Raw genomic sequence first — 20974 nt, 5'->3', positions numbered from 1 at the left:
AAAAATGTTGAAGGTTTGGGAATCAAAAGCAAATTCAATTTACGGGAGGCAATGTTGGAATAAGTGGGCTTAATGTGAATTAAATATTGAAATTAGTGGCAATTCAATATTGGAAGAAGTGGGCATTCATGTTGGAAGTGGGGGATTGAATGTTAGAATAAATGTGAATTTGAAGCATCATTGTTTATATGTATCTAGACAATTGTCTTTTGATTTTCCTATGTATTAAATAAGAATTAGTGGAGTTGTTAGTCTAAGAGTCATCCTGTAATTTATTAGAAGATTAATGTACTCCTCACTATAAATATGCAGTGCTAGAGATGATTGTAAGCAAGACAAAAAAAACAAAAAGAGAAGTAATTTTACCATCCACAAAACACTACACTTATTACTTTCTTTACTCAAAAATATTATATTTTCAAGTCTTCACAAAATCAATAAAATCCAAAATTCGGGATTAATCATTTGTATCTCATCCTAGTGCCTACACTAATTACCACTGCCCGCGCTTGAGACAATGAGTCTAAGGCTCAAGCTCGCATGTTATGTTGAGCAGCATATTCTCCTAGAGACCCCAAGGCGTTACCTTCAAGTCATGCTTCATCCCATTTTCGCCCATTCTTTAGCGTTGTTGGTTGTAATACCTACACACAAGTGCACGTATCGTACAAGTAATAAAATGGACAATTAAGGTCAAATATCGATCCCACATAGAATATTTCATTATTTAATCTTATACGCTAAATCCTAGCAATTATTATTAAGCCCACCCTACACAGTCGAAATAGGATTAATAAACTAAATTAACTAAACTAAATTAAGCAAATTAAAAAGACAAGAGCATAAAAACAATTTAAAACGAAGATTAAATCAGAGAAGACGAGCCTAGGATTTTATTATCCCCATATGATTATTACTCCCCCAATTCCTTCAATTATGCAAGTTATTAACCCGGATTATTAACCTGAGATGCTAAATTAATCATAACCCGCTTCCGCGTGTATTATGATTCTAATACTCTAGATTCAATTATTGTATTCCTACGCAATTAATTCTAGAACACAACATTAAGCATAAATCTCAATAATGGCTACGTAAGAGATTAACTATATTCCTATGTTAATACCACAGAGGCTCTTCTACCACAGTTCTAATTATTAAACCGATCTTCTGATTCATGCGATTAACAATAACATAAAAGCACATAAATTGGTCAGTTTCGTGAACTTAATAAAACAAGTAGAAGAAATAATCCGGAATTAAAACTTGCATAAAATCATAAAATTGGGTTCATAAATACCACATAGGGTTCAAAATAGAATCATAGAAATAAGAAAATTAGCTACTCATGATTAAAGTAAAAACGCAAATAAAATAAATCATAAACGATAAATCTATGCTTGGAATCTTCGAATTCTTCGTCTTCGTTATTGCGTTGTTGCTCTTGAAATTGCGTAAAAGATGGATCCCCAATTGTGTGCTTGGCTTGGTCTTATATAGGGTGGAAAACTTGGGGAAGAAGGCAATTTCCTTGTGCAATTAAAATCCCTTTACTGCGCCTCTTCGTAATCTCGGACGGCCATCCCGAATTTTTTACTAAAACTCTGACGGCCGTCTCGGCTATAAATCTTCAGATTTTTGACTTCTTTACTTTTGGCCCATATTTTCTCCAAAATTGCAGTTACTACCTCATACTTTTCCAACTCTTCAATTTGTACCTACAATACAATAAATCAACATTTTAAGCACCAATTTTCATTAAAACACACCAAAAGCTCCAATTAAGAGGTACGATAAAGTGTAAAAATATACACTTAACACACCCTTAAACTTGAACTTTTGATTGTCCTCAAGCAAAATCTACCAATAAGCAAATAACTCAACTACTACATCTCATTACATAGATCAATGATCAACTTCACCTTTTCAAAACTTGTAATTATAATGACACTTCTTAGGCATTCGCATGCTCAAAATTCAACAGCACTTAGTCACTCACCATTACCAAAAACCACAATTCATACAATTGCTTCAAGCATCCAATATTTATAAATTAAAGATAGAAAGAATTTATACTTACATGCATATGTTTGACTCCAAATACTCACCAAATTATTCTACTCTACTAATATCGAACATTAAGCTATTGGGATCATTGGGGCTTTTTGGCTTTCAATTGTTAGGCTCTTTGGTTCGAGGTAGGAAATATGGGTACATGGGGCTATTCTTCTTGAATTGAGGTGATTACACCAAAATTTGAAAGATATGCGTTTGAAACAATGAATTCACCTCTAAGGACTTTAATAAACTCGATCCTTAAGAGTTCAAAAGTCTCCACTTTTGCTCTTAAGACAATGGATCGAGCTTTCCAAACAATTCAACAACTAGTTCTTATTTCTCCATTCTAGTCTCTTCCTCTTCTTTTTCTTTTTTTTTCGAAGAAGAAGGACCTTATAAAAAATTTCGACCGAACTCGAAGGGGTAATTTTTCAAGAATCTCCACTTTTCTACTTTATACACTTTGGCTAAAAGAAAGAACACATTTTCTCTGAGGCTCAAATCAAGGTTCTAAGGATAAATCTCGATAAAAAGGTCGGCTTGAAAGGCTCAAACGGTTCAAGGAAGGCCCAAATCATATCCTAAATCACTCACTACTCAATACTTCGTATTTCCTAAGGTGAGTTTTAAAACCGAACATAGCATGATCTAGCACAAATTAAAACCTGATACAAACCACGCCAACAACGTGACGAGACCCGATATCAATACTTCTGATATCAAACCCTGGACCGTCCAAAGAAGGAATCAAAGGGTGGAACCGTGACCCATTGCCTATAAGGAGGCAAGAACCTTGGTATGTGAAGACGCCACAATCGATTGCGAAAGATCGATTGATAAGTCGAGGTGAACATACGGAATCCACCGAAATGTTCGAACAGTTCTTAAAGAACCAAAGAGAATAAACTCCATTTAATCATCAAAATTTGTCTAGTAAAATAAGCCAAATTGGCAACCTATTTATAAGGTCTAAAAAGACTCCTTTTTCACAAGGAAAATGACTCCTACCTAAACTATAATAAGGAAATAAATAAATAAATAAGCAAATCCTAACCATAAAAGACTCTAAAATAATAAAAACATAATTAAACCTACATTAAAAACGTGAATAAGTTAATTAAATAACTTGATCTTCAAGTCGGCTTGTCGATCACCCTTCTAATCTCGCGATATTGAGCTGTGCACGTGCACGCAATTAAAGCTCAATTTCGACACTGTTCCACTTCGAATATCTCTTTGCTCTAAACATGAAAGTTGTAGATCTTTCAGTTAGCTTTTCGAATCATTTTGAATCAGCTCAAATGGATTTCAGATGCGAGAGTTATAACTCGAACGGTAAACTGTGCCAGAATAGGCGAGAATCTCGGATGCATGGAATTCGACTTGTCCAACGAATTCTTCTCTTTCTTTTCTTCCAATTACAAACCATAGACATCTCAAACATTTGATTCCAGCCTTTCATCTCCAAGGAAAAATCGAATGTCCTCTTAAAACTCGTACGCTTGCGCTTCTTCCAATTCTTCATCTTTGAGCTTGCTAGGATCGTATCAAAACCTAATGCATGCAAACTAAAGCAAATAAGCACAAAAACATGTTTTTCCTCTCCCAAACTTAAAATTTTCGTTTCTCTCAACGAAATTGGCACAAAGTTTAATGATAGAAAACACCTGGCTAATCGGAGTCGATGTGATCGGGGTGCTCCTCCCTAACTCTCTCACGCTCCTCATCATCGGAAAGCTCGAGTACAGGCTCAAGAATGGGTGCCGTTAAAGGTGCTGGCTCTACACAATCGAGCGTCTCACATCCCAAGTGTTGGACAATCGCTTGTAACATCTTGCTCGACCATCTCTGAAGTGCCTCCACCTTCTTGACTTTATGCTCGATGGTAGTCAACCGGTTCCTCGTAAGTATCATCTCTCGCTCCATTTCTTTCGGAATCGTCGATCGGCATGGGAGCTTGAGGCTTCGGGATCGTTTCGGTCTTGAGGAGCGGCTGCAATTTCGGCCAAGGCTTGTGGCTCGTTATGGGTTGCTTCTTTGAATTGTGAGGCCGCAAAATCGGCAATCGGCTTCCGGATGTTGAGCTCGATATCGTTCGGTAGCTTGCGGACCCTTTTTCTTTTGCACAACCCCGTGACGAGACTAGGGAAGAAGATTCCCTTTGATTTGCCGTGCATGGTCAGCCAAAGTTGATCGTGCATAATTGCCCCTATATCGACCGTCTGCCCCGTGATGATGTAATAGGCGAGAGTACAACATTCATGGTTTATCCGACTAAAAGAGGTAGTCGGAATCACGTTGGCGCAAATAAACGTCAACCATGCCTTGCCTTCATAGTTGATACTCTTCCAACTGAGCTCGTACGTCCCCTTGTCCGAGTATTCAATCCACGTTGGATGTCCATCACTCAACACTTCACCAATCTGCTCTTTGGTGACTGCATCTTTCATCTCTCCCCATCTTTGACTTAAGTACGGGAATCCGTAGTATTGGTTGATATCGGCCGCTTCCCACGTGACGTATTTTTCGTACTACACTTGTGGCATGAAATGGATGCTTGATCGCCAACGTGTTAGCATAAAACTTCCGGACGATTGAGGCATTGTAAATTGGCTCCGGTTCACACAACTTTTGCCACCCTCGTCTTATAATTTCTTGATTAAGGTTGGCGAAGTGTGACAAGGTGATTGTCAAAGCTCTTTCTGTGATGACGGTCTTACTGGCTTGTTTATCGAATAGAGCCGCGGGGCCTTCGACACTAAAGGCTTCCTTTTCCGGAAAAGGAATCGTCGTTTTGGTGGCACCTTTCTTTCCTTTTCATTTGCCTTTGGAAGATGATGCTTCGATCGTGCGGCCTCTTTTGTAGGACGACATAATTGGGAGAACTTGTGGAATGGATTCGGTGAGAATTGGACGAGAATCGAACTCCAAATTTGATTGGAGCAAATTGTCGAACACCTAGTGGGAGTGCCTTGAGTAAGTAGATTTTGGAGAATTTGGTTCGATTCTCTAGCCTTCCTGTCAATACCAACAAAATAAAAGAGTTCTAGAATGTGTGATCGAATTATGTGTGTGAAATTTATGAATTTTAGAAGAGAAATTCGAAAAAGTTCGAAAATTGTGTGTGGGAGTTTGGGAGAATGAAGGAGAAGGGTTTGGGAAATAATGAGGGAGAAAATCTGATTTTTTCTATTTAATATGCCCTAATTTTATTTCGGACAATCGTCCCAATTTTTACTCTAATTTTCGGACGGCTGTCCGAGGCTTCTGTTTCCCACCGGACGTCAGGTGGTCGTCTGAGTTTTTAAGGTAATTACTCGGACGGCCGTCCGAAGCTTCTGCTTCCCCAGTGTTTCCCAGACGGTCGTCTGGGTTTTAAGGAAATTACTCGGACGGCCGTCTCATATGTACTGCTGCAATTTGTGGCTTTCTGTTTTCCAGACGGCCGTCTGGGATTTTGCTTGCAATTTCGGACGGCCGTCTGGACCCCCTGATTATGTTTTCGACCCTGAAAATTAAAATTCAAATAGATTAATTAGAATGCATGCCTATGACAATAAAAACAAAATGAAAAAAATAAAGAAAACTACGAAAAACAATAAAGCTCGGGTTGCCTCCCGAGAAACACTAAGTTTAAAGTCTTCAGCCGGATGTTGCTTCTTAATTTTCAAGCAAAAGTGACCGAAGTCACTTGGCAATCTTTACTCGCTTCCCAATATGGTTTGAGCAGGCTCTGTTTCACGTTGAACGTACGATTTGATTGTAATACCTACACGCAAGTGCACGTATCATACAAGTAATAAAATATTGATCCCACATGAAATATTTAATTATGTAATCATAGACGCTAAATCCTATCAATTATTATCAAGCCCACCCTACATAGTCGAAAGAGGATGAATAAACTAAATTAACTAAACTAAATTAAGTAAATTAAAAAGACAAGAGCACAAAAGCAATTTAAAACGAAGATTAAATCAGAGAAGACGAGCCTAGAATTTTATTCTTCCCCCTATGTGATTATTACTCCCCCAATTCCTTCAATTATGCAAGTAATTAACCCGGATTATTAACCTGAGATGCTAAATTAATCATAACCCTCTTCCGCGTGTATTACGATTCTAATACTCTAGATTCAATTATGTATTCCTACGCAATTAATTCTAGAACACAACATTAAGCATAAATCTCAATAATGGCTACCTATGAGGTTAATTATATTCCTATGTTAATACCGCAAAGGCTCTTCTACCACAGTTCTAATTATTAACCCGATCTTCCGATTCATGCGATTAACAATAACATAAAAGCACATAAAGTAGACAGTTTCGTGAACTTAATAAAACAAGTAGAAGAAATAATTCGGAATTAAAACTTGCATCAAATCATAAAATTGGGTTCATAAATCCCACATAGGGTTCAAAATAAAATCCTAGAAATAAGAAAAATAGCTACTCATGAATAAAGTAAAAACGCAAATAAAATAAATCATAAACGATAAATTATGCTTGGAGTCTTCGAATTCTTCGTCTTCGTTATTGCGTTGTTGCTCTTGAAATTGCGCAAAAGATGGATCCCCAATTGTGTGTTTGGTTTGGTCTTATATAGGGTGGAAAACTTTGGCAAGAAGGTAGTTTTCCTTGTGCAATTCAAATCCCTTTACTGCGCCTCTTCGTAATTTCGGACGGCCGTTCCGAATTTTGTACTAAAACTCGGAGGGCCGTCTGGGCTATAAATCTTTATATTTTTTATATCTTCACTTTTGGCCCATATTTTCTCCAAAATTGCAGTTTTTACCCCCATACTTTTCCAATTCTTCAATTTGTACCTAAAATACAATAAATCAACATTTTAAGCACCAATTTTCATTAAAACACACCAAAAGCTCCAATTAAGTGGTACGATAAAGTGTAAAAATATACACTTAATAGAAGTGCTGCTGCGACTTTGCAAATGTGTTTACATCTTCTTCGTGCACAAACTCGAGGTCGAGCCTTCGCGTTTTTTTGTTTGTGCATGGTGTCCAGGTTTGCTTAAAGGGGACAAAAGTAAAAAAAATTAAATGACAATTTAATAGTTTTAATATTAATTGAGGGTCACAAATGGAACATCATCACAAAATGCAGCTGCGGTTAAGAAGTCTGCATCAAACTCAATATTCTTCAGGTGCAAATTTGAGGGAGCAAATGGGAATGTACTTATCAACGGTGTAAAGCAATTCTACCGCGATTGACACTTCTATGGCAAAACTAATATGGTGTCAGCATACTCGTATGCTTTTTATAAAATTGTGACTTTTTCGGGGATTCCTCGTATATATGCTGAAGAAACGATTGTATTCGCTAACAAATAAGAGCACCTTCCAATGTTTGGATTTGGCTTCGTTTTCCACATGTGTGCATTTCATGTTATTGGCCACTTTGCAAATAGCTCGGGGACAATACATTTATAGGTACAGCATCGCCGAAGAAAAATATTTGTACATCTATTGCAATTTTTCGATCATATATTTGGACAATAGTATATGGATACTTCCTCGATGGTACTCCTCCAGAGCTACGAAAATTTTACCCTCATATGTTCATATATCAACTAAATGACGTGGTAGCTACTTCTCGGTTCTCGTTGAGGACGTCCCGACAATGGGGTTGATTATGATCATTTGGGTTTTATTGAGAAGTGTTCCAAATTTTTAATTTTTTAGGAGGATAGTTAGTGGCTCCCAATTTCCCTCTTGATGTGTCGAACCCAAAGCCTGATAGTCATAGGTGCAAGGTGCTTACCAATAGGCTACCTTGTCTTGACACCAAATATTTCGATGTTAAAGCCTCAAAGTATGCATTTTTCTTTATTGCGTGATTCATTACACCAATTTCAGATTTGTTGTGGTTTAATGACAAATGAAATATTTTTCATCGATTTGTTTTTCTCAAGTTACATGAGTTTGTTTTTGTATCAAAATTTTCAGATGTTAGATTATTGCTTCATTTTTATTTCATTAGATGGTAATAAAACAATATTTTGTGTATCCTAGTTTAGGTTTATGTACAGAATTGACGATGAAATTTTGAAAATTGTCAGTAAACTTCTTAAAATTGGATATTTAAACAAAGGGGCAATTTGCTATAGGTACTCCTATAAGAGATTTTATGTGTATAAATCCAACTAATAAAATTCAATTTTTAGTAAATTTATTATTTTTAAAGTGTCCAAAATATCCCTAATAATATATGGAAATAAAAATACCTAAAATAATATCTCATATATTTCTCCCTGCAGTTGACCTATCCATTCATAAATCTGACGTATTCTCAAATCTCAAATTTCACCGCTCCCAAAAATCGATTTCATCAAATCCAACGCTCTCAAACATCGATTTCATCAATAACAAACTCTAGCAAAAAATTGAATCGCGTCTGCCACAGGTAGGGTCCTCGAACCGTTTGCAATTTACAAACTTTCGTTTTCTGTTTACGTTGCGGAACCAAATTATTATTATTTTTTTTTGGCTATTTGGAAATCGTTTGTTGTGTGAAGACATCGTATGTGGTTTTGTCGTTTGTTGTTTACTATTCCTACAATGGCTCAAACACAATTTAGTCTCGGTAAGCAATACTCCTATTTGATTATTTGATTTTTTTCAATACTTATTCAAAACCCCTCTTTTTTTTCCTGGACATCGAACGATGATGATGATTTTGAATCCCCAAAATAAGGTATATATCGCAGGGTTTGTTAATGTTATTAGTATATTCATGCTAACTTGAAAAAAATGTAACTGTTTTTTAAGTATGCACCTTTATTTCTTGAGATTAAAAATTTGATTGTTGCTAGTGTGAATTTGTTATACCGAGTTTGCAGTTTACTGTTCCAAAACTTTTATTATGAGTTTGCATTTGCTATAATGAGTTTGCCTTTTTGTATTTAGATAACCTTATGACAATTTTGGTTTGCATTTAGATTGAAATCTAAAAAAATAGTATGATTTGAATTTTGCTATTTTGAGTTTGTACTTAAATTTTTAGTATGATTGGAGTTTGCATGTTGTTGTGGTTAATTTGATGTGCAAATTACTAGGGAATGCATGTAGTTGTTTTGCAATCAGATGTACATTTCTAATTGCAGTTTGCACTTTGCGATTCTCTATTATAATTGAAGTTGTTATTAGTTGTTTGCAGTTTATGTTTGGTCTTAATTGAAGTTGTTATTACATGTTTGCAGTTCATGTCCGCATTTATACGATGAATTGTTGTTTTCATCTGCAATTAATTTTTGCTATTAATATGATACGATATATATTTAATATATCGTATATTTATTCGTTAGTAGTATTTTATTATTTAATATATATTATTTAAGTATTAATTTAGTTAGGAGTAGTAGGTTTAGTGGTTATAGGATAGATGTTAAGTATTTAATTAGTATAGGTAATTATCTTTCCTAGTTAGATTAGGATTCTAGGCTTTTATTATCTTTAAATAGTCGTCTTGTGCTAGGGTTTTATTATGAAGAGAAAAATATTAAAGAATAGATCTTACGTTTCGTAGGAAATATTTATGATACTCGAGAGATCGCATCAATTGGTATCAGAGCGAAGTTGCGATAACACCAACGCTTCGTTAGCAAGGCAGAGATTATATCAAAGCTACGCTGGAGCAAAGTTGAGATTACATCAATACTTTGCGAAATTATGTCGTCCGAGAGAAAACGCTTAGAGCGATTGGAAAAATCCGTGGAGAAGATACGGATTGGTCTCCAAAAGTTGCTCGAACAAAGTCAAGGACGACGCCAACATAAGAGCCGAAGGGACCGCCGGCCAAAACCAACATCGCCGCCACCATCGGATGTGTTGTCCAAAGGGAAAGGCAGCCGCAAAGGTTACGCCTGTAATACAGGCTTACGCATCAGGCCTTCCGGTCAAGAGGGTCGCGGCCCGAAATTCGTTGAGGAAGCTGAACCAATTATTGGGAGTCAAGCGCAGCTAATTTTCATGTCTGCAGATAGCCATGACGATGAAATTTTGACATCAATTGCTGAATTGATGCAAACCGCTGGGGATTGGGATCATGTGCAAACTGAATCAAAAGCTTGTTGTGTTGTGGTTGAGATTTTGGACAAGAATATTCAGAATCATGATTCGAAGGTTACAGAAATAAGAAGGGAAATTCTTGACATAAATCATTCTTCTAAATCTCAGATGCATCAAAATAGTATGCAACAAGAAAGTGAGGATGAAGATCAACAAGAAAGTGAGGATGAAGAGACGCAAAAATTGAATAATATGGAACTTGCAAATATTATTCTAGTTGGTAATAGAAATTCACAATCATGGCAGCATGGGCAGCAGAATTATTTTGGGTTTATGGCCACTGAAGGTTGTAAAAGTCCTTGTTACCAACTTCCGACCAATATCTGGCCAAGTGCTACAATCATTGCATCTTTGTTTATTTCCCTCATCTATGATTGTAGAATTAAGTTGTTCTGGAAGAATTCTCATAAAGCCAAGCATCGATGGAAACAAAAAAAAAAAAAAAAAGGAAGCAAGGGCAATTATTAGATCGAACCTTGAGGACAAGGTTCATTTCAAGAGGGGTGGTTTGATACGATATATATTTAATATATCGTATATTTATTCGTTAGTAGTATTTTATTATTTAATATATATTATTTAAGTATTAATTTAGTTAGGAGTAGTAGGTTTAGTGGTTATAGGATAGATGTTAAGTATTTAATTAGTATAGGTAATTATCTTTCCTAGTTAGATTAGGATTCTAGGCTTTTATTATCTTTAAATAGTCGTCTTGTGCTAGGGTTTTATTATGAAGAGAAAAATATTAAAGAATAGATCTTACGTTTCGTAGGAAATATTTATGATACTCGAGAGATCGCATCATAATATTTGTTGTTTGCAATCATATTATTTTTTTTTGCTATTTTTCTTATATCTGCAATTAATAAATGTGTCTGAAGTTTTCAATTTATTTTTTGTAGGTTCAAGATTTTACATTATATTGTATGTTAACCTAGCCCTTGCACATACATGTTAATGAGGAAGCATGATGAACGTGCTAAACATAAAGCATAAGTCACAGTGTAGTGACATATTATGATATTCCTTGTGTATGATAAACATTTATGCTCGTGGGAGCGTTCAACTCATACATGCCTGGCTAAATGAAGAAAGATGACCATTTTCGGTTGATGCTGCTGACATGAAGAAGTTCTCGAGAATAAGAGTGACAAAAATTATTGTTTAATGATTTTACATTCACTTTGTTCTTTGAAGTTTAATTTATTATTTGCATCAAATTTTATTTCTTGTGAAAATATTATCATATAAGCAAACTTATCACACTTTTTGATTGACATTTTTTAGATTATCGTTGCACATTCTATAATATTGTTATAAATTTTATTTCTATTTCAAATTGCAATTTGCAGTTTTTTATTTTTTATTACAAACGTAATTTATCGTTTTAAATAACTTTGATTTTTTATTAAAACAAAATCAATTAGAAAATACAAACAAAAATTATAATTCAAAGTATACATAAATACATGAAGGAGATAAGAAGAGAGAATATGTTAGATGTGAGAGAAATATGGGTGCGTATGTGTATGTGTGTGAGAGGGATATGTGTGCTTATGTGTATTAGAAGTTTATTGGTGGTTTTATTTGTAATTTCCACGTGTCAACTTCTGATTGAATGATTAGGAGGTTACATTTTTTATAACTCAATTTCCAGCAAGTATTTTTACAACCTAAAAGATGAATTATCAAAATGAAAACCTCATTTGATAACTCCATTGGAGTTAAAGATTTCTATTTTTTTGTATGTAAATGGGAGTTAAATGTTTGAATACTCTATTTGATAACCCCATTAAAGTTGCTCTAATAGAATGGATCTCTACTTATATAAGTCCAAAATAAGAGGTGTCTAGCAACTTTACCCTTAAACAAAATATGGCAATGAACTTCTAAAATTGGCTAGGGCTGGGACTTTGGGATCGGGATTCGGGATCCCGTCCCGTCCCGATTAGAATTTTACTACTTGGGATTAAAACTTCGGGAATTCGGGATTACGGGATTCAGGATCGGGATAAAGAACAAATACGGGATCGGGATTCGGGAATTGGTTCAATCCCGATCGGGATATTTTAATCCCGAATTAGGAAAAAAGAAAAAAAAAACTAATAAAAAAAAACACACACACACACAATATATATATATATATATATATATATATATATATATATATATATATATATATATATATATATATATATATATATATATATATATATATATATATATATATATATATATATATATTTGTCGAGGAGATGAGAAATACAATATAATATATCGTTTCAACTTATTTTAAATTTTTCAAATTTCATTTGTTCCAAGTTTTGTGGTAAAAATAAATAGTGCAATAATAATAGTATGTATATAATATATTCAAGTTAGTTTAATGTATAAAATAATACTAATGGAAAAAAAAAAAAATTCTTAGTTTTTAGGCAAAATATGGGATTCTCGATCCCAATCCCGAATTCCCGAAATATTTAGGGATACCGATATTACCGGGATTTAATATTATGGGACGGGATTGGGATTTAAAATTTCTATCCCGAATCCCGAAATCCCGATCCCGAAAATCCCGAATTCCCGAAATCCCGTCCCGAACTCACCCCTAAAATTGGCAGTTAACTTTCGTAAATTAGCAATTAACTTTTTAAAAATTTTGTGAGAAACGGTGGTGAACTTATAAAAATTGGTGAAACTTGATAATGAATTTACATAATTTTGACAGTGATCTTTTTAAATTTTTAAAATTGGTGAATATTGGCATTGAGTTTGGGTAACATACTTGACAATTGACAATCAAATTTTAGCAAAGTGGTTAATAAACAAAGCAGTGAGGGGTTTTCGCAGTCGATACTCCGACAATCAAGTCAGTAAGAATTTATGAAAAGATATAGATTTGCAGAATGTAAAGAACAATAGATTTCATATATCGTATGAATTGTTCGCAAGGTAAAACGTACATTTTGATGGAGATAAGTAGTATTTATAGACAATACATATAGATTTACATTTTGATGTAAAACAAAACAATAATTGAATTATTGGTGATCGAATAATGTTTTTCACCATTAACATTGCCAAGGCTTTCGATATACCAACAACCACTAATATAAAGATGTTCGACATTTTTTCATAAATTTGATCAAAGCTTCTTATCACAAGTCTCCGGAAGAAGCCTTTGAAGCTTTTCTGGCTCTTCTGATCAAATCAATTCAGTTTTGAAATGACGAAATTCAACTGTTTTCAAATTATTTTGAAATTCCAAAATATGTATGGTTTCTTAGAGAATGATTTTGTCACTTACTTTTAGCTTGTTTGGTAATTGGAAGAAAAAAGTTAAATGAACATGTAATAAATTGTTGGACAAGTTGAGTTTGCTCAGAATCAGAATTTTCCTTGTGTTATTTCCATATTGTTCCCTCGAATTGCTGTACCTAACATTTGCAGTATCTTACCCGTTGTTTTCCTTGATACATGAATGCATTCCTGTGCCTTCGACTAAGTTTATCATACTATACAGCCACAGGGGAGATCCATGAATGATTTGTTAGCCGTTTTACGCAAATCCACAAGTGAATAGATATTATAAAGCTAGTACAAAAAATGGGGAAAATATTTTGTATTTTAAGCAAGTAAATATTCCTAAAACAGAATACATACAAACTCTGGTTTGAGAACCACATCGCAACACACTCCGATACCACACACTCCTATACATTATTTGACTCTTCATAAATTCACAAACAAGTAAACAATAATAATACAGTTGCATAAATATACATCACAATTAATCTCAAACAAGAAAAATAACTTGGGAGAAAGTAATACCCGTGTGTATCAGATAAACTGAAATCGCATAAGAAGCTTGACAGAGTTGTACCTCACCCCTTTGTGCGAGTGAAGTGGAACAGCACGGATACCTTCTCTAAGCTCCGATATGGGCAGGCTAATCTGCCCTGCAAAGTCATCCTTCTCAGACATATCATACTCGTGAACTTCAATACGAAGCAGCGCCAGTTCTGGAACCGTTAGTGGAAACTCAAAAACCTCGTCCCAAGTAGGTATCCAATTATCTTCAAGCGTCTTTGTTTTCTTCATTACAACATCAGCTGGCACTCCTGCTATTCCCACCTGAGAATACACAAAACCCACTCAGTATCCTGTATATATATATATATATATATATATATATATATATATATATATATATATATATCTACTTATGCTATATAAATATACAAGCTCAAAGATTTTGTAAAAGTATAATATATCTTTTCTATATTAATTCATTCAAATAAAGCCCAGAAGCTTCTACCAGGCTAATGAATAGGTATTAGTCAGAAGAAGAGATGGAATTAATACATTGGTCATGATAATGTTTCGGTACTGTCCGGCAAGCCAATTGTCGACTGGTAAAAACTAGTCCAGTAAAGCAACCTATTCGATTATTAAGACTGGTTAATGTTGAACATAAAGTGTCATACACAATATAAAAGGTGCGCAACCCTAATTTTGAGCTCGAGCTCTAGCTCATCAAAATACTTCTTATATTCAATCTTGTGTCTACGCATGTAACACGCCAAGTTAATGGAATTATTGTTAGATGATCTCAGAGATTCTTACAAGTTGATAATAGCAGACAGTACAATTTAAGAGCCAAACTGGAAGTACAAAACCATAAACAGGTGATAAGCCAGAGTATTATCGTTAGCTACTTACCCTTGCATAGAAATCTGGAGGAGAATAAGTATCGAAATGAGTATGACGGAAGTCATAATACCATCCTTCACCCATATACACAGTCACCTGTTTAACATAAAAGGATGTACGTGTTAAATCAAGAAAGGATTACAAAAAAAAAAAACATTCAGCTGATATGGGATAATTTCAGCCTACCCTCAAAGTAGTTTTGACAGGTAATGTAGCTCTTGGATCAAACACCTCACCACCACCCTTTAACAAAAAGTCTGGTTTCTTAACATATCCACAACCACCATTCGCCCTGAACATGCCATGCATCAACCACAGTGATCTCCCATAACCCTGTTACAGAATAATCAAATTTTGTTATTACCTTGCACGAGTTTCCAAGGACACCCATTTTCCATCAACTCATATTTCACAGCACTCTACTGCATTTAAATAGTTATTGAAATTGATATTTGTTCAACTCAAAAGAAAAGTGAGCTGAAAAATATATCTTAATGCTCTTAATTCCCTCTTTATTTCCCACACTAAATCCTAGATTCAAAAGGATCGCATTACGCTATTTCAAAACAACAGATGTAATCATGAAATTCAGATGACAAAGTTTAACATTACTGTTGAAGCATCTCAACTCATATTGAACTTTGGCCTTTCTCGCCTTAGATATGGCTTATTTACGCCTTAGAATTATGTTCAAATACCTGATGTCCTCTGATAATTCAGCTTTGGCACATTGGTTCACGCATGTAAACTAACATGTAGTAAAGTGAGTTCAAATTAAGAGTACTTTTAACTCCATCAAAAGAAAAATACTTACTTGCATATTGAACGCAACCATTTGAGCTCCATGCATCCATCCAATTAGAGGATTGTAGTTGGAAGAGTCAAAACGTATACCTTTTGGGTAGACTCTCAGCAAGTTCTTCTGTGTAAACCTGAAAAAAACAAATATGAGAATGAAAACTGTTAAAGCACATAAGCTCCTGGGTAAACCGGCATTTGTGCCTCACTAAGGTAGTTAATTTAGTAACAAAAAAAAAAATCGTCGTCCATAAACTATTGGTTTGATTAGTAAGAGTAATTTTAATTGATCAACATTTCTGAGGAATGAGTATATTGTATCAAGTCGTGATCAACTTCTTGTGTGCATAATTGCTTCAGTTATTCTTGCATTTAAACCTTCTGGGGTTTCCTTTTTATTCAATGGGAACATTTCTCTAATGTAAAGAATAGCAACAGTTGCAAACATGTCCACAAAATAATAACAATGTACCTCACAATATCTTTGGCATAAGTAATAACAGCCTTTTCCAGCTCCGGCTCACTCAGGCTAAGTCGTCTCACTTTGTCCGGATCCACCCTAAGCCAGTCCGCCATTCCTCCTTTCCCCTTTCCAGCATGAATAGCAATCAAACGCCTGTATTCAGGTGCTGTGTTCTGCTGTGACTTAAGATCCTCTTCCTCGTCTTCTTCATCCTCGTCACCTTCCCCATCTAAATCATCATCCTAGAAAGAGAAATTATGGGCAGGTAAGAACTACATCAGCTGAAGTGATTTTAGTCAACACTAAACGAAGCATAAAAAAGCTGAACACACCTTATCCTCATCAAGATTGGCTTTAAAACCTTTAAAGCTTTTGACTTCTTTCCCCCAAGGTTCCGCAGCTGAATCGGTTCCCTTCTTTGAGTCAGTCTCTTGGATTTTAACATCCTTGGCCTTCAAGTACTCTTTCGGTGGCTTCGTTGAAATAATAACCCTTTTCTTTAGAGATTCTGGGGAGGGGAACTCACTCAAGCATTCTGAACCAGGCGAAAACAGCATGTCTCCAAATGTTTGATTTATCATCTAGATTCAGGCATGAGGAAATTGATTAGAGAGCAAGGAAAGTGTGTAATGTGCCATTATAAAACTCCATAGACATACCTCTGCCGTTTTAGCCTGAAGATCCGGTGTAAGATGATCTTCAAGTGTTATTACAACAGGATATTCAGATGCAGTAAAAGCGTGTTCTTTAATAGATTTCAGACACTTGAGGAGTTCAACCGGAGTGGTCAGCGTCCTACACAGGAAAAATGAAATAGAGAAAAATAAAGTCAAGCTATAAAAGAAAAAGAAAAACATAGGTCGGATTAGCAAAGACAAGGGCAGACATGACTACAGCATGAAATTCAGCAAAAGTGGAGGAGTTGATACCAAGTCCTTAACGGCAAAGATATTATCAGTAAATTTCCTTTTTGGCAATGCATAGTGTGGATATTATCTATCAAGGAAAGTGCAAGTCAAATATAAAATATATTTAAGCATTTAGAACCATGTCTGATATGCACAAGTTTGAACTCTACAAGTTTAAATATAAACGTATTTCTCATATTATAAACAATAATAAAAAAGAAATATGTTGATTGGTGGTATATTGTGGAGTTTAGACAGACTCCACTTTTTACCCCTGGCACTATCCTCAGTACCCAATTACCTGCCCAACCTAATTACTACCCATACAACTGCTTAAACTTAGTGTGTTACTGCAGATAACCACTAATAATGATTTGGTGTTTCTTACATCACTTACATGCATTATCATCACAGTTAGAGGACCAACATTAAGACGCAAGAAGATTAATTAGGCATTGCATATGGTACTAGCCATCGATAACAGTATCAATTGGGAACATCCCAAAAAACAAAATCAAGAATACGTGCAAAATTAATAGCATACCTCCCATGTAGAACATTAATATTGTCTTTTGTTGAATTCGGCCATATGTCCAATTCAATAACTCTTACACCTTTATGTAGTGCATTTATGATAGGAACATCACTACAGTCACTACTCAGTTGGTTTCCTGTTAGATACGAATTATGGCCAGTGTATATAAAGTAATGAGACAGCGGAGCATTCATATCGTGGTGAACCTGAAAGAGGAAAAATACAGATAATTAGAGAAACACAATTCAATTTACTATTCACAGCTACAGATGGTAGCAGTGAAGCGCCTACGTTGAATCATTACAGTGAAAGGCTTGAAACCGAAATAAATAAGAGAAGGGAGTAACATGCTTTTCCCCAATTACTGATGAATGCCAGAGAAATACTCAGAGAGGAACTCACAAGCTCAAAAAAGGTGAGGAGATAATTCCCGAATTTTGAAAAGAAACTTCAGAAAACGTTTGAAGCCAAAGATGTCAAATTTAGACAAAGAGACATATAATAATATACAATTCTTTTTCCTAGAGTCGTTAAATCATATAATTCATATGGTCTTACATCTTTTTTTTTTCATTTGCTAAAACTGGATATGGTATTGTAATTGAAGTGTTGGATTGAATTAGCATCGGGTTATGGTACTGCATTGAAGACTTTCTACGGAACCAACATTTAATTTTTTGTCTTTTCCTTTCCGCAACCTTTCAACATTCCAGTCCAAGTTGCTCCATATCATTCGATTGACAGACTGCTAAGCTAAAACGATTTTCTCGACATTAGAAGCCATCCTTAACAAGATATCAAATATCAGGAGTTGAGTTCCGATTTTTTGTATATTATATGCATGATCCGATCCACGAGGACCATGTTCGGGATCTACTAAAAAATATTAAATAATTTAACTAAGAAGATTTACTACTTCCATACACATGAAATGTTCAGTTTGTACTGGAAACAATCCAAAACGGGAACTCCAAAATCCAAATCAAAGTAAAGAAGATAACTTTAAAAAGTAGATTGAATTACCCCGAGTTTGGGATTAAGAGGGGGGTTAACATCGCCAAACAAGTACTTGAAAAAACCCTCGAGATTAAGCCCTCGCTTATGAAATACATTAAGATGCTTCAGTTCATGGAGGCTATCCATCACAGCTTGCGCATCCTCCAGACTGGCATTCTCCTCCTTCTGCACCTCCACCAGGAACCGCCGCATCTGATCCACGCTCATCACCCCGTTCTCCGAGTACTCATCAAAAATAGCCTTGATATCCGCCGGAGCTTCCGCCGCCGCCATCCGGAACCTCCGCCGGAAGCAGAAGCACACTCTGTAGCTCTGTTTCGACATTGGAGGTCGGGAAAATTGAAATTGAAATTGAAATTGGTTGAGGAAAAGGGGGAAAGAATGATTAGCAGCAGAAAACAACGAAATCTGATAGAAATGGTTGATTGTAGAGATTTAGTTTCTTTCTTTGAGAGAGATTTGTCGGGCAGTTACAAAACTCTATTATTTGTCATTGGGATATATATGCTCTCGCTCCAACACTCTTCCAACACTTACTTCTGTCTTCTTGCGTCTTCTACTTATATTTAATTATTATTAGCGTCAATTGTTTAAATCATTTTCTCTATATTTATAATATAATTTCATTATTGTCAAAAAGTTCGTCAAACCTTGATGTATTATTAATATATATATTTTTTTTTTGATAAAGTTTGAAACTCGAAATGGTCACCACCGGCCACCGACCGAGAGCCTAATCAAAATAAATCCGATGCCGCAATTCCTTATGGAGAGAATTATTATTCGGTTGATGTGGTCGCGAGAGACTTTAAACAAGTGTGCAAATGGTGGGTTGTACGCAAATTCTCAGGACGCCCAACACCTTAGGATTTTGAAATAACAGTCTAAAGGTTGCAATGCAATTACTTTTGGAGGGTGATTGCCTACAAGTTATTAATGATCTACCTGATTGTGTTGCTTTGGCATCTACTAACACCGTTTTTATACCAAATGTTCTATCTTTTGTTCCATCTTTTGGGTCTTGTTATTTCTTTTTTATTAAACGTTCACGTAATCAATTAGCTCATATGCTAGCGTCTAGATATGGTACGAATTGTAACAAAGGCTCTGCCCTTCCGGGTGATTTGTCGTTTACGCATAATAATAGATTCATCTTTTCCTTAAGAAAAAAAAGGGTATTCAAATTTGATTTGTGTTCAATTTGATTGACGCTCAATTAAATTATATGGTAAATTACAACTACCTCGAGGTATGGTCAATTTACAAAAACTTCTCTTATTTGGATAATTACATGTACCCCTCAGCTATGATTTTTTCTTACACCTCCACCCTTATGGTGTCAAATTCAACATAATCATCTAGATTTCGTGAAATGTGTTTTAGTTTGTACTCGTTCTCTGTACAAATACAGTTTCTGATGCACCACAATCTGATATATACAAGCTTAAAAACACATATTATGATCATTTTGCTTCAACATGTGGAGTTCGAATCGGATAAAACGGGTACAAAAGTGATAATAATCCATATAATCTCGAAATTTCGAGGAAATTTGAAACCTCAAGGGTGGACGTGTAAAAATATTTATAGTTGAGGGGTGGTTGTAATTATCCAAACAAAAGGGGGTTTTTGTAATTTGACTATACCTTAAGGGGTGATTGTAATTTACCCTAAATTATATCATATCAAATATTTTTTTATGATTGATAAAAAGAAAATGATTTATACAATTATGAATTACAAAAGTAGTAGCTAGACTGCTTTGGAAGTAAGTAAAGAACCAACCACAAAGTCACCTACTTCAAGTAGGATTTATACAATTATTTTTGTACTTATATCTTTTCATTTTTCTAAATTTGAGGTCTGATTTTGGTTCTCATAAAAAAGCAAAAAAAAAAAAAGAAAAAAAAAAGTTCTGATTTTGGTATTCAATAATGGTTTGTCTGTTAAAGATAGGAGAAAACTGACATGATAACAGCCTATATTTGTCAAGAGTGTTTGATTATCTCTGTGAATTGACCAAATAGTTGAAAGAGACACTAACAAATTAAAGAATATGATTTTTTTTGTTAAAAAAAATTGAAATAAGGAACGTGCTTTTGAGAACGTGAACGTTAAATAACCTATCCACATCCCTATACAAAATTACTCAACATGTACATATTGTCATGTACTCATGTATCACGTGTAGGGGTGAGTTTGGTTGGCAACCGTACCAAACTTCTTAAATTACTATCAATACCAATGTTTCGGTAATATGAAATTCATTATCATTGCAATAGTAGAACAATCGGCATACCAAAATTCGGTACGATATGGTATGATAATGGTAATTGCCAATTTACGTTATCTACTATTTGTGTCACAATGAAATATCATTTTTTTCAAAACAA

General features: G+C 34.9%; 1 protein-coding gene across 1 annotated transcript; it reads right to left on the bottom strand.

Annotated features, from left to right (window-relative positions):
- Positions 1-13754: 13754 nt before the first annotated feature.
- On the bottom strand, positions 13755-19165 carry LOC105974876 (phosphoinositide phospholipase C 2). Its single transcript, XM_013000033.2, has 9 exons — positions 18588-19165; positions 17574-17770; positions 16781-16916; positions 16454-16702; positions 16131-16363; positions 15675-15792; positions 15047-15193; positions 14870-14956; positions 13755-14281 (listed from the first exon to the last, which is right to left on the bottom strand). Exons 1-9 carry the CDS (start codon positions 18903-18905, stop codon positions 13988-13990), a joined length of 1779 nt encoding a protein of 592 aa, XP_012855487.2. The 5' UTR covers positions 18906-19165; the 3' UTR covers positions 13755-13987.
- Positions 19166-20974: the final 1809 nt, after the last annotated feature.

Source organism: Erythranthe guttata, chromosome 6 (genome assembly GCF_056151865.1).
Source record: "Erythranthe guttata isolate IM_541 chromosome 6, IM_541, whole genome shotgun sequence".
Lineage (NCBI taxonomy): Eukaryota > Viridiplantae > Streptophyta > Magnoliopsida > Lamiales > Phrymaceae > Erythranthe > Erythranthe guttata.
The sequence above is the reverse complement of the archived record's forward strand: the minus strand, read 5'-3'. Positions and strand labels throughout refer to the sequence as shown.